A 16,323-nucleotide genomic window follows, 5' to 3' on the forward strand; every position below is an offset into this window, starting at 1 on the left:
ATTCCATACTCTTTTTACTAATTCACTGACAAGCTTTCTCTACCAGTATGCTAGCCATTCACTATATCACATGGTTACCAACATTAGCACAGATTAGCCCTTTGATTGATTCTTCTGTAGCTATGGCAGTCAACTCTCCTCAGATCCAGCACTGAAGCAAGGCATTGCTCTGCTTCCAAGCCACGTGTTCAGTTTTAACAACTTATAGGTTGGCTATACTGCTGGGTTTTTCCTGTCTTCTCCCACTCAGCACTAAGTTACTGTATCAGTTTCCTGCTGCATTTCAACTTTCTAGAGAGACTCCTCTTAATGAAAGACAGATAGGGCTGCTTCTATTGCCCTGACTCAGCATGCTAGGAAGACGGTTGTGGACCAATTGCAGGATGAGCCAGTTGTAATGCTTTCTATAAAAAAAAAACAGAACAAATCAGAGAAAATGTGTTGCTGGCCTGTTAGTAGCGCATTAGGGAGCACTGTGGTGGCAACAGTAACTATTTTTTTAAGCAGACCCTTTTGGCAGATTCAAAAACAGCAATGATGAGCTAGTTGACTGAAGGGATGGTGATCGCAATACTGAACCTTTAAGATTTCCTGACTTCTAGTCCTGGGAGGAAGAATCCAGTGTATTCATACATGACAGCATAATGCCCAAGATGCCTTTTTACTTTCATGCCGACTTTGCTTACTGCATTTGTAACAACACAGAATACAGAGTCAAGAGAAAGTCCTGAAAGAAACTGCTTCAAATTGAAATTTCTCATTCAGAAATAGTGAACTGCAAGACTGATAAATACCTGTATCATTGAAAATATAATCAAGGTAAGAAGCACAGCTTTAGTCTTTCATTCAATGGAATTGTTTTAAATGTTTAATATTGGATTCCCAAAGTTTCCTCCATAGTAACAGATCCTGTGACAGAAAAAGCTAAGGCTCATGCTCTCAGAAATTCATTATGTAGCACTGTGCAATAAAAAACACAGGATCTTGTTATGCAACCAAGCATCTGGGGAGATTAATCCTGATTTAAAAAAAAAAAAGAAAGAAAGAAAAACCTCTAAATGCAAAATATCTATGCAACAGGAAAAGGATGATAGCAAAGGAAACTACAGGATTTGTGCAACAAACAAAAATGGACATTAAGAAGCACGATTTTATGAAAGAAAACAAATATCAGAAATATTGAGCATTTAGGTTGTTATCTTTAGAGATGCTGAGCACCTAACAATTCCCATTGAAATATGGAGGAACTCCATCGAGAGTTGGAAGTGTCAACATCCAGCATATCTCAGAAGCAGGTTTCTGCCCATGTGGGGACTCAAGAGCAAGGACTTGGGGACAAGATGAAGGCATCGAGAAGGATTTAAGTGGTGGTGCCGTCAAACCAATGGCATACACAAGAAATGTTGCTTTGTGTAATGTGTAATTTGTAAAATACTAAATAATGTTGCTTAGCTGAATACGAGAGTATCGATTGTAAGCTCTTTTGCGCAGGAATCAGGTCTTCTTTTATGTTAGGAAAGCATTTAGCAGATAGCATATGCTGCCAGGAATAAATAGTAAATAATATTAATGGGGGATTATCCCAAGTAAAATTTGGCTTCAAGTAAATAATAAGTGTGGTTATTACAAAAAAATGACTACAAGAGTAACCTTAGAACAGTTCATATCTATGTGTCTGCCAAATCACATCTGCCTAATTTACTGACCAGAACAAGCTTTTCCTATGATCAGCAAGTTAATAGCTACAGGTCATGCTCATATGTTACTTCCAATTAAGAATAGTTCACAGAATGTATAACAAAATTGCTTATTTAACAAAAACATTTCTATAAAATTATCAGTTTAAAAAAAGCAGTACTCAGTCTGACATGTTAAGTCTATTTTTAATATTTTTTTCCCCAGGATCTAATATATAAATACAATGGTAGTAACGTACTCTTCTTATGTAAGCTTGGATGGAATATGTTGAAATCTACTTTCTGTATTTTATATAAATAATCCTCTAAAGCAACCTAGAAAAGAAAAAAAGGTTTAGTATGTATAACGTACACAAATAGCTATCAGATACAAACAGCAGTATATGAAATATTATTTTATAAACATCTAAACCATTCTTGACAGTCTATGAATACATGGAAACCCTTTTGAGAAATTGTGTCCTTAAAAAATAGAAAATAAAACTATTGGTCAGTTAGACATCTGAATCTATATTTAGGCACCTAATTAGGTGGCATAATTTTCAGATGTATTAAGCACCAAGGACTCTCATTGAAATAAAAAAAAACTATTACTAATTAACAATTAACTTGGTGCATTACCATTCAGAAATTTAAACTAGTCACAAATTACTTCACCACTTAAAGAGTGCACTGTTATCACACTTACTGTATAGAGAAAGGCAGGAAACGCTTTAACAGGAACATTTTTACTGAAAGACCTAGCCTGAAAGGAGAAGGAAAAAAAATATTGAGTAGGGAAGTTATCATGTCAGAGTGAATTTCAAATACTGAGTTTTATGGCTCAAACTGGCAACACTTATGAGCTTAAATCTTTCACATTTGAATATACTGCAATGAAGAGTACAACTTTCTTTATATAAAAAACCAAGCACCATCCTTCAGCATATATAGAAGTAATTACAAAACCAAGTGTCTAATATTGTGAGATGCCTGTTACCATTCCTGTGCCTTTTCGCAGGCTTAAACTGTAGGTAAACTGGTATATTTTTATTCCACATATCTGCTCCCCATGTGTTCTGCTTGTTTTAATACTTTTATTCCTGTTAGCAATGTACGAGAGGGGGGTGGGGGGCTGACTTCTGGTCTCCACATCATAAGAATTAATAACTTGGGGCAGGTCTACACCAAAAACTTAAGTTGACCTGGCTATGTCACTCAGCAGTACAAAAAATTCACACCCCTGAGAGAGACAGAGCCAACCTACGCCTTGGTGTAGACACCACTAGGTAGTTGGAAGAATTCTTCCATCGACATAACTACCAGCTGTAACTACAGCAATGAAAAAAACACTTCCCTCACTGTATCAAGTATCTATACTATGGCACCACCACAGAACAGCTGTAGCACTGTAGCTGTAGTATCTGTAGTGTAGACATAGCCTTAGGTTCCAATGCTGCAATCAGATCCACTAGCTCAGACCACTGGGTCTGGGCAAAGCCCCACTGATTTCTATGGGGCTCTGCATGGCTGTGGGGGTCTGAGACAACAGATCTGACTGCAGGACTGGAGCATAAACTGCAGTTGCATTATTTTTAAATCAAGGTATACAGTTCATTGAACCTAAAAGAAAAACCACAAAGAAAAAATTGTCCTTTAATATTTCTTTATTTATAAATACAGGATCAATGTTTTTTTCCAAAAACATTTGTTCTGCTTTTTTAACTTTAAAAATACCAAGAATATCAATGATTGAATTCCCTGTTTTTTCTAAATAGCCCCCTGGAGAACTGGACAAACAGAATGGAATAGTAATAGGCTGAATCTTGAACTACAGCTTTAACATCCCTCAACTGAAAGGAATATCCCCTTAAATATTCCAAAGAGCAGGATTTTTTATTTTAACCTTGGAGGTTAAACAGGAGAAATAAAGGACAATCCCCCCCCCCCCCCCCCCATTTTGCGGGGTTAAGTTCACCCTTAACTAAACCTACAATACACTTTTGTTGGTTATATTTACTGGTCATGATGCATGAGCCAGAAAAGGATCCAGCTTGACTTTCCCATGTCTTGCAAGGCTGACAGTTAGAAAAACATCTTTTTGCTTGGTAAACTGAGCACATTTGATGTTGAGCAATTGAGAAGCATACAAAGAAACAACAGAAGCCATCTTTCCAGAGTTACATTTCAGAATAGAACTATATTTTTAAAAAGAAAATAAAAAAGGTGTCAGCAGGACTTAAGATTGTTAAAAGGGACTGCCTTTGCAACAGAACTTTCACTTGTATTCAATACAATTTTGATTGTTTTCATTGTATTTTAATCACAAAGCTTTTAAAGAAAATTACTCTCTTCAACAGCTTATTTTGCCCTCTACTGGTTATAAATTTAACACTCCCTCAGTATCTGCAGTAACTGTCATTGCAGGAGCATATCACATCACTTAGGGCATGTCTACACTACAAAACTTGCCGGCACAGGTCACATTGGCATAAAGCCGCCACAGTTATTATGTTGCTTGTGAACGTGCATACCTGACTCCTTGTGTTGGCAGTGTGTGCACTCACAAGGAGTGTTTGTGTCGATGCACAATGCAGTGCACTATGGGTAAGTATGCCAGTGTACAACTCGCCCCCATCCAGTGCCAACACTTCCCAAAAGACGGTGCAATGCACAGTGGGGCACAAACAAGTCATGCAGGGTGACTGGGACTGCAGGGTGCAGTTCCTATTATGCTACTTTCTCCACCTCTATCCCAGAACTGGTGTGCCTATTATGAAAATCTCACAAACCCACATGGGACTTGTCACCATCTGCCATCTCTGACAGAACTACGGAGCCTGCGGTATTGTCATAAGCATTGCATGCACAGGATGCATGATCCTCCAATATCTGCAGAGCCACAAGAGGAGCCAGGAGAAACATCACAATTTCCTGGTGGACATATTGCTGTAGGACATAGAACCATTCAAGATGGTTGGTGGTGTTCATAGAGCAGCTGCAAGCAGTGGAACACTGCTTCTGGGCCCGAGAAAGGTGCACTGGCTGGTGGGATTGCATCCTAATGCAGCTTGGGATGATGAGCCGAACTTTCGGACACGCAAGGCCACATTCAGGGATCAGTGTGCCGAGCTTGCCCCAGCCCTCCAGTGTAGGGACACCAGAATGAGAACTGCGCTGACAGTGGAAAAGCAAGTGGCTACCATGTTATGGAAACTTGCAACGCTGGATTGATACTAGTCAGTGGGAAATCATGTTGGAGTTGAAAAATCCACTGTGGGAGTGGTTGTCATACAAGTGTGCAGGGCCATTAATCATCTCCTGCTATGCAGAACTGAGACTCTCAGCAATATGCAGGACATAGTGGATGGATTTGCAGCAGTGGAGTTCCTGAACTGCAGTGGAGCAATAGACAGCACACATATTCCTATTTTGGCACCAGACCACCGTGCCACAGAGTACAACAGAAAGGCCTATTTTTTGTGATTATGCAAGCGCTGGTGCATCACTAGGGACACTTCACTGACATCAATGTTGTCCTGTCAGGCAAGTGCATGACACTCGCATCTTTAAGAACACAGGACTTTTCAGAAAGTTACAAGCCCAGACTTTCTTTCCTGACCAGCAAATTACCATTGGCGATGTTGAAATGCTAACAGTGATCCTTCGGGAGCCAGGATACCCCTTGTTCATTAAGCCATATGCTGGCCACCTAAACAGCAACAAGGAAAGACTCAACTACCAGCTCAGCAGGTGAAAAACGACAGTTTAATGTGCTTTTGGTAGATTGGAGGGGCACTGGCATTATTTACTCTCAAGGCACAGAGCAAAACCGCTCAGGGATGCTTTGAAAGAGGACTTTATTGGCAATACACCACAACACATTACTGTGGATTTTGCTCTAGCTGGCCCTGCAGTCTGAAGACCTGTTAGGAATTGTGTGGTACTTGGTACACATCTATTAATATAACATTGTCAATGCACCTATTAATTTTGTGGTGCTTGCTGTACATATATGATTATTACACTGTATTTATCACTAATCCTATGAGTTGTGGCATAGTGTACCATAACAACTAACTGGGTACTTTCGCTACCACCAGACGTTCTCCAGTATATGTTGTGGCCCCCCTTACCTAACTCTACAGGGGAATGAAAAGCAGATAACTCTACCTTTCTTTGTTGTACCGCTATTTCTTCTAGTACGAGTAAATTAATGAAAAGTCAATAGCTGTGTTCTGCTAAGTTGGGAGGTGCCATCCCTGTAATAGGAAAAACGTATACACTTACCCAAGGTTCCTTCCCATCAGACTCACCCATGCTCGACTGCCAGGATCAACTGGACTGCGATGGAGTCTCAAACATGTCCTGGCTCATGGCAGAGCTGGACCTCCCAGTTGCATGTCCCACCAAGTATGGCATGCAGCTCCTTGTAAGAGTGGCAGCTAAGCACAGGATTGACTATTGGCCTCCCTGGTCTTATGATATGCCTGACACAGTTCCTTTGCTTTCACACAGTCCTGCTGTCGATTCCTATCATATCTCTTTTCCTGCTTCCCCTCAGCAATCTGCTCATAGATGTCCATGTTTCTACAGCTAGTCCATAGCCATAGTTGCACAGCCTCTTCTCCCCACAGGCCCAGGAGACCCAATAGGAGACCCTCCTGTCCATTCCAGGCTGGAGTGCGTCTGGAACGCGTAGCCTGCATGGTCAGCTGGGCAGCTGCACACAATAATGGAGAGCTGCTAGGTGTGCTCGCCAATATGGACAATCATGAAAAGGCATTTAAAAAATTTGTAGGGTTTTAAGGGGAGGAACTTCCAGTCTCTGACACCCAGGCAGTGGACTTCTCAACTGTGACCAGAGCAGTCAGTGTTGGGCATTGTAGAACAGCTGCTGGAGGACTGTTAGGGTCAACATAGGTAACACAGCGTCTACATTCGCACTGCATCGACCGCAGTACTTTCTCAGAGTTTACATTGGTGGGAGACAAATTTAAGTGTAGATACATGCACAACTAGGTCAACACAAGGCAGCTTACATTGACCTAACTTGGTAGTGTAGACCAGGCCTTAGTCTAGTCATGGAAAGACCAACCAGTGATCAGTAAATTAAATGAGTAAATTAACTCTACCCAAGTTTCCGTGCAGCTGCCTATTAAGCCCCGCGCAAGGGCCCAGGGCTGCGGCGGGGATAGAAGCCCCTCCCCGGCAGCCCCAGTGCGGACCTGCCGCAGCAGGGAGAGGAGCCCCTCCCCTTGCCCAGCCCAGCCGGAGCGAGGAGCCCCTCCCTTGGCCTGGCCCAGCCCAGGCAGGCTTGGGGGAACCCTCTCTTCCCACCACAGCCCCGGGGCAGCCTGCACCCCAAACCCCTCATAAACACTAAGACACTCCCTTGCAAAACCTGGAATTGAACCTTGGCATCCTAAATCTCTCCATTCCTCTGCTGTCAGCAAATACCTGTGAAATCCACCGGCAAAAACAAGCATCTCATCCTCCCTCTAGTGACTGGTCCAGATAAAGGGTACGTCTATACTTACCTCCGGGTCCGGCAGTAAGCAATTGATCTTCTGGGATCGATTTATCATGTCTTGTCTAGACGCGATAAATCGAACCCGGATCGATCCCGGAAGTGCTCGCCGTCGATGCCGGTACTCCTGCTCCGCGAGAGGAGTACGCGGAGTCGACAGGGGAGCCTGCCTGCCGCGTGTGGACCCGCAGTAAGTTCAAATTAAGAAAGTTCGACTTCAGCTACGTGATTAACGTAGCTGAAGTTGCGTATCTTTGTTCGAAGTGGGGGATTAGTATGGACCAGCCCACAGGATAACAACCCACTACTGCTACCAGTGACTGTTAGTTCCAATGGTCTGAACTGTGCTGATGACCCAAAGTGGGGGTTAACATGGTTCCAAATGGTAGAATTCTTGGGGTCAGCTTTTTTTTTTTTTAAAGTTAGGAAATTATATGCAAAAATCCTAAGAAGAATTTTAAGGTTGCAAAGTCAAGCACGCAAAACTTAGGAAATGTTAGGAAATACCAAACACTCTGAAAAATCAAGACCTAGTTGTTTCAAATTGGACAACCAAAATTAGTGGACACTTGACAATTCTGACCTTAATCTTTATGTGCCTCTGTTGCCCAGCTGTAGTAATAATCAATCATCATCTCACAGAGATGTTGTGATGTATTCAGATACTATAGTGAGAGCACCATAAAAATTCCCATGAGGGAGTTAATAATTTTGTAATTAGTGCAGCGTTTGGATGGTGCTAAATAAGGCCTGGTGGCACACGCCAACTGTGAAGGATAAAAAGAAATATTGAAGACTCATTCATTAAATGAGGCAGGGATGCTGTGGGGGGGGAAAGGATGTCATTATGTATAATTATGTAATTAAAGAATATCACAATGCATAAGCACAAGGGGGCTGAACTAAGGTTGCACAGGCAACCTTAATTCTGGCATTTAACTTTTGAGAGCTTGTCTTTGCACCTTAATGTTCTTTTAATGTAGTTTTTTAATGCAATTAATTAATTAAATGTATACACACAGAGAGAGAGATTGTTGTAACATCTGGTTAAAAGCACTTCTTGTACTATTTATATTTTCTGGAGAAATGGGGAAATGTACAAGTGCTTATGTAGTATGTACCAAAGTGCTTTTTATAAGCATAGCCCGTATGTTTTATTTTCAATATTTATAGCAACAGAGAGGTAAAGAGTAGGTCTCAGTGTGGCTTCTTAAGTTCAGATCCACTAATTGATCCATGTGAATAACAACCTGTGATAAAGCCATTGCACAAATACTGAAGTTTGAAACAGTGATCCCAATTAGACTGGCTGTGGGGCAAAAACAAAACCAGAGAAACATTGCTGGTGTAGCTCACTATGCATATAGTAGGTAGTTTCCAGGGAAAAAAAAGTTTGGCACTATGTCTATGGCTGTGATCCTGGAATCTGATCTGTGCAGGCACACCCTTGCATATCCTACATCTCATAATGACATACAATAGAACCTCAGAGTTATGAACACCAGAGTTACAAACTGACCAGTCAACCACACCCCTCATTTGGAACTGGAAGTACACAATCAGGCAGTAGCAGAGACCAAAAAAATAAAAATGCAAATACAGTACAGCACTGGGTTACACATAAACCACTAAAAAACCAGAATGTTTAAAAAAAAGATTTGACAAGATAAGGAAACTCTTTCTGTGCTTGTTTCATTTAAATTAAGATGGTTAAAAGCAGCATTTTTATTTTGCACAGTAAAGTTTCAAGCTGTATTAAGTTAATATTCAGTTGTAAATTTTTGAAAGAACAGCCAAAATGTTTTGTTCAGAGTTATGAACAACCTCCATTCCTGAGGTCTTCATAACTCTGAGGTTCTACTGTATGTGCAAAAGCTTTCAGTCAGTAGTTATACACACATGCATGAATTTATCTATATAGGGATAGCTGTAAGTGTGTTACCATAAAGAGAACCTCCATTCAAAAATTATTTTATTGTTTTAGAATAAGTTTTTTGGTGGGTTTATTCGCCAACTCAAAGGACCAATCAGTTTAACACTACAAGGCTGTACTCCTCAATGTAATTGCAATCATCACTTTTATGATCACTTTCAGCATAGGCACCCAGGACTGAATAGGCTGGGAGATTGATCTTCTACATGAAGGTAAAAGTGTTTTTAAAATATTTGATGCAATAAATAAGGTGCCCAACAAAACACCACCACATTTTGACAACACTTCTTAACATGAAAATTGATTATATGCGATCAACAAGAAAAGAGGAAGCTCACATGTTCTAGATGAACGTGCGCCTGGCTGGCAATGTTGTAAATTACATCTCTCACATTTTTCTCTTGATTGGCTCTTATGAAATCTTCTTGCGAAACTCCATGCTGAGAGTGAGGAGTAAAAAACAAAACACCCATTTCTGCTTAACAAGAGAGTAGGAAAGCCAGAAGCCTGCCTGGCAGCCAGACTACAATCAAAAATCTGAAAAATGTTTATGCATATTTTTAAAGTAGTCAGTAGGAAGCAAAGCTCAGTGAAGGAAAAGACAGGAAAGAGTAACTAACTCAGTCTTTGCATAAACTGACTCTCTGAATACTTTGTAGTAACTAGGGATAACTGAGCTAGAATTTAAATTCTGGTAATCTGAAATCAACTTCTTGCATGTCAAGTTAAAAAAAAAAAATCAATCAACTGAGGCTAAGCAGGGTAAAGGAAAAAGTTACGGCTTAACCGGAAAAACAGCTGGTCCATGAAGAAAGGTATTGTCATAGGGCTGGTCTATACTCAGGGCCGGCGCAACCCATTAGGTGACCTAAGCGGTCGCCTAGCGTGCTACAATTTGGGGGCGGCGACCGCGGCGGTATTTCGGCGGCAGGACCTTCCGACGCCTCTGTGGGGGGCGGCATTTCGGGGCGGGACCTTCCGCCACCTAGGGTGGCAGAAAAGCTGGCGGCGCTCCTGTCTATACTACAAATGGTACCATGTTTGAACACTTATGGAGAATTGAATTAGGTGACACAATGGTGACAATGACACTGTGGTTAATGCAGACTAAGACAAGTTTTGATCAGCATCATGTCAACTAACTTACTTATTCACAAGGCTGATTGAATATGGTAAAATTTTATAGTGAAGACAAAGCCACACAGAGGATATGGATTCAAGAGCAATCTGGTGACTCTGACTAGCTGCCAAGATACCTCTTGTCTCTGCAACACTCTCAGTCTGGGTAAGAGGGAGATTACCTTTGCACCCATCTCCTACACCCACCGATGACTGAAAAGTTTCAGTCACATGACTATGGCTGTGATGGCAGGGACAAGCACAATTCTGTGTGGGTGTGTGTATGTGTACCTGGGTATATGATATTAAGTTATATTGAAACAAAGATATGAAAGTTGGAAGGCCCTAATCAGCCCCCATCATGAGTTACTGTTTGGGATGGACGTATCAGCCATTTTATGCTTCTGTGCCATTCACATAATACTGACCTAGCAGGAAAGCAAAGCCAAAGGTTATCAAATTTGGAGCTCTTCATTATTCTACACAAACAACCAAAACTTGCAAATCAAGGATATTAATTCACATTTAAATGATATTCCTAGAAGACTAGTGCATGTGACTTAAGCACTGCCACAATTAGATGGATTTATATAAGAGCAATGAGAATGATGTCATAATTTGAAAATGCAAACAGATAAATTATTAAATAAATATTCAATGCCTATGTCTATAGATTTAGCCACAGACTCATTTGAACATTAATGGGAAACTTGTGTTTTAATCCTTGTGTCACTGACAATTACCTGTTAGCGTAAGGGCTGCTGAATTCCAGTGCCAGTTAGGTGTTTTCTCTCAAATTGTACAACTAGACCCCACATGCTATAGCAATGAGTGAGCAAATACTTGTAGTTACTATTGAGTTGCACAGAAAAAGCAAGAGTATGACCATAGCACAGCAAAGAGAAGGCTAGGGAGCTCATTCTGAAAAAAGGGAACAACACTAGAAAATTGAGCGCTGGGAGGAAGGAATTGATTCCCATTCCATGTGTATTTCTGCACATGAAGAAAAATCCTAAAATGCTACTGAATTGCATTTTAGTACTAAAAAATTTCAGTGAGCTAGTACTAAAATAAATAAAAAAAATCACTCTAATCATACCTCCCAAAAGAAGCAAAGCAACAAGACCAAGAAAAGCCCCATCACTGAAAGAGCATGCTGGGGGTACTGCAAGCCACAGGAAGTGAACCTTCTACTAATAGCAACTAGGGTCTTCGACATTTACTTTCTGGTCTAACAGAAAATACTATCTATCTAAAGCTGAGAGATGTAGTTAGAGATACTATATTGTTTGTTCCCAGTCTATACTTTCTTACCAACATACAAATGTCCATAGGAAGAAAGACCTTTCGTCTTTTACTATGATACGGAGTTGCTCTTAAACAGGTGACAATGCCTTGTGCTTTCCCAATGTGACTGGCTGCATGGTCTGCATGGATATCCCGCACACCTGTATTTTCAGAAATAAAGGTTAAAAACCACATAACCAACCATAGAATAGCCTGAGTGTAACATATTAACAAGTCTCATGAGCAGAAACTACACAACTTTCATATTACAGCTGTTAAGAATATATTTGCCTCAAACAGCATATGTTCACAGCTTGTCCTTGAGACCTAATCTCACAGGTGAAAGCTAGTAAACTAGCTGACTGATTACTACATTCTGGAGTGAGACATCTCTTAGGGCTAGTCTACAATGCATTTTTTGCACTCGTGTAGCTATACCAATGTAGCTAAACCAGTTCAAACTCCTATTTCAGATACACTACACCAGTGTGAAAACTGACTTGCACTGGTACAGTTTACCCTAGTACATCAGTGCAACCCCTTACCCCTAGTGAACAAGAAACCAGGAATAAAATTTCAGCAATAAATACTAAGCAAAGCCAAGTGAAATTCAGAATTTCTGTCCCAAAGGAAATTCTAACATTTCAACTTTTGATTTGTCCCAAATCTAGACAAAAATTTGAAATTTTGATTTTTTTTTTGCAGAACAGACATTTCTAAAAAAATTTGATTCAGAAATACTGAATTGTTTTAGTAGAAAATGTTGAAATCAAACAAAACATTTCGACATTCTGAAATTGAAATGGAGGGGGGGAAAGGGAAGCAATGTCAAGGTAGACCTCCAAATCGGGAGATGAAGGATGAGGCATCTCTAGAACAAATAACAGAAATATCCAAAACAGAAAATGGGGAACCACCCAGATTTCTGTAGTTTCTCAAACAGACAATATTAAAGGCACATTAGCAAACTATCCAGGCATGAAGGAAAGATGAAAAAATAGTAAGAAGCCAATATAGTTCTTTAATTAACTGAAAATCAAAGAGGAATCCTACAAATGTGGACAGATTGCTAAGGATGAGTACAAAAAAATACCACAAGAACATAGGCGCAAAATCAGAAAAGCTAAGGCACAAAATGAGTTACACCTAGCAAGGAACATAAAAGGCAATAAAAAGTTTCTAGAAATACATTAGGAAAAAGAAAGACGGAGGAAAATGAAGGTCCGCTACCTAGCGGGAAGGAGAACTAATAATGGATGACATCAAGCAGGCTAAGGTGTTTAATACCTATTTGGTTTCAGTCTTCACTAAAAAAGTTAATTGTGACCAGACGCTTAACACAATTAACACTAACAACAAGGGGGTTGGAACACAAGCTAGCATAGGGAAAGAATGGGTTAAAGATAAGGTAGATGTAGTCAAGCTGGCAGGGCCTGATGAAATTCACCCTAGCGTAATGAAGGAACTATCTGAAACAATCTCAGAACCATTAGCAATTATTTTTAGGAACTCATGGAGGACAGGTAAGATCCCAGAGTGATGGAGAAGAGCAAACATAATACCATATCTTTAAAAATAGGAACAAAGAGGACCTGGGGAATTACAGACCAGTCAGCCTCACTTGGATACCTGGAAAGATACTGGAACAAATTATTAAACAATCAATTTGTAAGCACCTAGAGGATAATAGTCAACATGGATTTTTCAGAACAAATTATGCCAAATCAATGTCCTTCTTTGACAGGGTTACTGGCCTAACGGATATGGGGGGGTGGGGGGACCAGTAGACATGATATATCTTGATTTTAATAAGGCTATTGACATGGTACCACGTGACATTCTTGTAAGAAACTAGAGAAATGTGGTCTAGATGAAATTACTATAAGGTGGGTGCACAATTGGTTGAAAAACTGTTCTAAGAGTAGTTTTAAATAATTTGCTGTCAAATTGGGAGGGTGTATCCAGTGGAGTCCTGCAGGAGTCTGTCCTGGGTCCAGTACTATTCAATGTTTTCATTAATGGCTTGGATAATGGTGTGGAGAGCATGCTTATCACATATGCAGATGACACTAAGATGGGAGATTGCAAACACTTTGGAGGACAGGATTAGAATTCAAAGTAACCTTGATAAATTGGAGAATTGGTCTGAAATCAACAAGACAATCAATACAGACAAGTGCAAAGTACTACACTTAGGAAGGAAAAAACTCAAATGCACATCTAAAAAATTGGGAATAACTGGCTAGGCAGTAGTACTGCTGAAAAGGATCTGGGGGTTACAGTGGATCACAAATTGAATATGAGCTATCAATGCAATGCAGTTACAAAAATGTCAAATACCATTCAAGGGTGTATTAACAGGAGTGTTATAAGATACAGCCCTGGGTGGGGCTCAGGTTACAGGCCCCCTGCCTGGGACTGAAGCTCTTGTGTTTGGGTTTGGGTCCCTGCACCCAGGTTGGTGGGACTTAGGCTTTGGCCCTCATGCCCGGGGCAGTGATGCTCCATCAGGCTCAGGCTTCGATTCCCCCTCTACCCCCGGGGTCATGTAGTAATTTTTGTTGTCAGAAGAGGGTCGCAGTGCAATGAAGTTTGAGAACCCCTGAGATACAGGAATAATTGTTCTGCTCTACTCTGCACTGGTGAGGCCTCAGCTGGAGAGAGTCCAGAGAAGAGCAACAAAAATGATACAAGGTTTAGAAAACCTGACCTCTGAGGAAAGGTTAAAAAAAACTGGGTATGTTTAGTCTTGAGAAAAGAAGACTGGGAGCTGGGTCCTGATAACAGGGTTCAAATATGTTCAGGGCTGGCCTTACCATGAGGCGAACTGAGGCGGCTGCCTCAGGTGCCAGACTGTGGGGGGGGGGGGGGGGGGCGCCACTAGGACCCAGAGTGTAGAAAATTGTGTCTGCTGCTGGTGCATATGTATTCTCTCTGCTCTAGGTGCAGAGAGATGGTGGAGTGCTGTGCTGGAGGGCATAAGAGACATAACAGGCAGGCAGGAGAAAAGGTGAAAGGGAATAACAGAAAGCAGCAGGAGTTTCAGGGAGAGAGAGGAGGAGGAGCCTCTTATGTATCTCTCTAGCACCCCCAGGAGCCTGGACTGATTAACACCAGCTTCTCAGGGAGGTTCTTGTTTCCTGCTGCTTCCCTGAACCCTCTTGAGGAGAACAGGCAGTCAACTGAAGTAGTAGGAGCCAGTTAGGCCCTTAAGATGCTGATATCTACCCTCACTCAGGCCCTGCTACCAGCCTGCTTATTTGTCCCCTTCAACTGAGTGTTGAGAGCTACTGTAGCTGGCACAGAACAGCAGTCATGAGTGAAAGAAGAAAACACCCCTCTGGGGCAGCATTCAGAAAAAGACAAAAAGCAAAGGAAGCTTTTCTATCTAAGCAGGAAGGAGCTCTCCTGAGATACATAGACACAAATGTTCACGGTGAGCCTTCCGGCCCCAGTGAGGATGTGAGTGGTGAGGAGATGCTTGATCTTCCAGTTAGTCAGAATGCAGGTGACCTGGCAGCTACTGCAGCATCCATATCTCTGGAATGGTGGCCGAGGCATGAAGGAGCATACGAATATTTAGCATATCTGGCACATAAATACCTTGCAATACCAGCTACAAAAGTGCCATGCAAATGCCTGTTCTCACTTTCTGGTGACATTGTAAATAAGAAGAGGGCAGCATTATTTCCTGCAAATGTAAACAAACTTGTTTGTCTTAGCGATTGGGTGAACAAGAAGTAGGACTGAGTGGACTTCTAAGCTCTGAAGTTTTACATTGTTTTGTTTTTGAGTGCAGTTTTGTAACAAAAAAAATTTACATTTATAAATTGCACTTTCACAAAAAAGATATTGCACTACAGTACTTGTATGAGGTGAATTAAAAAATACTATTTTTGTTTATAATTTTTACAGTGCAAAAATTTGTAATAAAAATAATGTACACTTTGATTTCAATTACAACACAGAATACAATATATATGAAAATGTAGAAAAACATCCAACATATTTAATAAATTTCAATTGGTAGTCTATTGTTTAACAGTACAATTAAAACTGCGATTAATCGCAATTAATTTTTTTAATCACAATTAATTTTTTTGAGTTAATCACGTAAGTTAACTGCGATTAATCGACAGCCCTTAATTTTATAGATTTAAAGTTGGATTTTCAGAAGTGCTGAGCGTTGACCTATTCTTCTCCCGTTAAAGTCAATGGAAGCTTTACTGCGAGCTTTAATGGGAGCAGAATTAGCTCAACCATCAGCCCTTTTGAAAATCCTCCCCATTAGTAAATATAGTAGCAGTAATAGCAGTACTGATAAATTCTCCATAAAACCCTAAATAAAGAAAAAGCACATACCCAGCATTTCCAAGGTGAGATACAAGAGAGCGCTATGAGTGTTGTCAGCATATGTTTCAAGTTCCTGGATGTTACGATATGCTCTGTCATCCAAATTTTTCTCCTGTAGTTTGAGCACAGAACATGAATATGTATGAGTCTGTATTCCAACATGAACATGTTTTTTTGTGTGCAAACTGATCATTATAAGCAGATCTACATAATCCTTCATTAGGGTATAGTGGACAAAAGTAACTCACATTAGGGGATGGGGAGGAATCACGTGTGTGTGTGTATGAATAAAACCATATACACATTAAGGAATACATTTTAAAACATCTCCAGTAATACATAATATTTTGTATGTGCAAGGGCAACCAGCTAAGGTTGCTGAAGGAACCACAACTGTTATGGATTTAAATTCTCTCTTGCAATAT

General features: G+C 40.6%; 1 protein-coding gene across 2 annotated transcripts in view; it reads right to left on the reverse strand.

Annotated features, from left to right (window-relative positions):
* Positions 1-345: 345 nt before the first annotated feature.
* NDUFAF6 (NADH:ubiquinone oxidoreductase complex assembly factor 6) overlaps positions 346-16,323 on the reverse strand; it is a 28,857-nt gene continuing 12,879 nt past the window's right edge. Inside the window, exons 5-10 of one of the 2 annotated variants that reach the window (XM_065399491.1) lie at positions 15,908-16,010; positions 11,573-11,706; positions 9,478-9,579; positions 2,386-2,442; positions 1,937-2,012; positions 346-404 (exon numbers count right to left, since the gene is read on the reverse strand). In XM_065399491.1, the coding sequence (XP_065255563.1) occupies positions 346-404; positions 1,937-2,012; positions 2,386-2,442; positions 9,478-9,579; positions 11,573-11,706; positions 15,908-16,010 (531 nt within the window). Of the gene's footprint in view, positions 405-1,883; positions 2,013-2,385; positions 2,443-9,477; positions 9,580-11,572; positions 11,707-15,907; positions 16,011-16,323 lie in introns of those variants that run through there. The other variant, XM_065399492.1, reaches the window with a different exon arrangement.

The sequence above is a fragment of the Emys orbicularis genome, chromosome 2, assembly GCF_028017835.1.
Source record: "Emys orbicularis isolate rEmyOrb1 chromosome 2, rEmyOrb1.hap1, whole genome shotgun sequence".
In the NCBI taxonomy this organism is placed as follows: Eukaryota; Metazoa; Chordata; order Testudines; family Emydidae; genus Emys; species Emys orbicularis.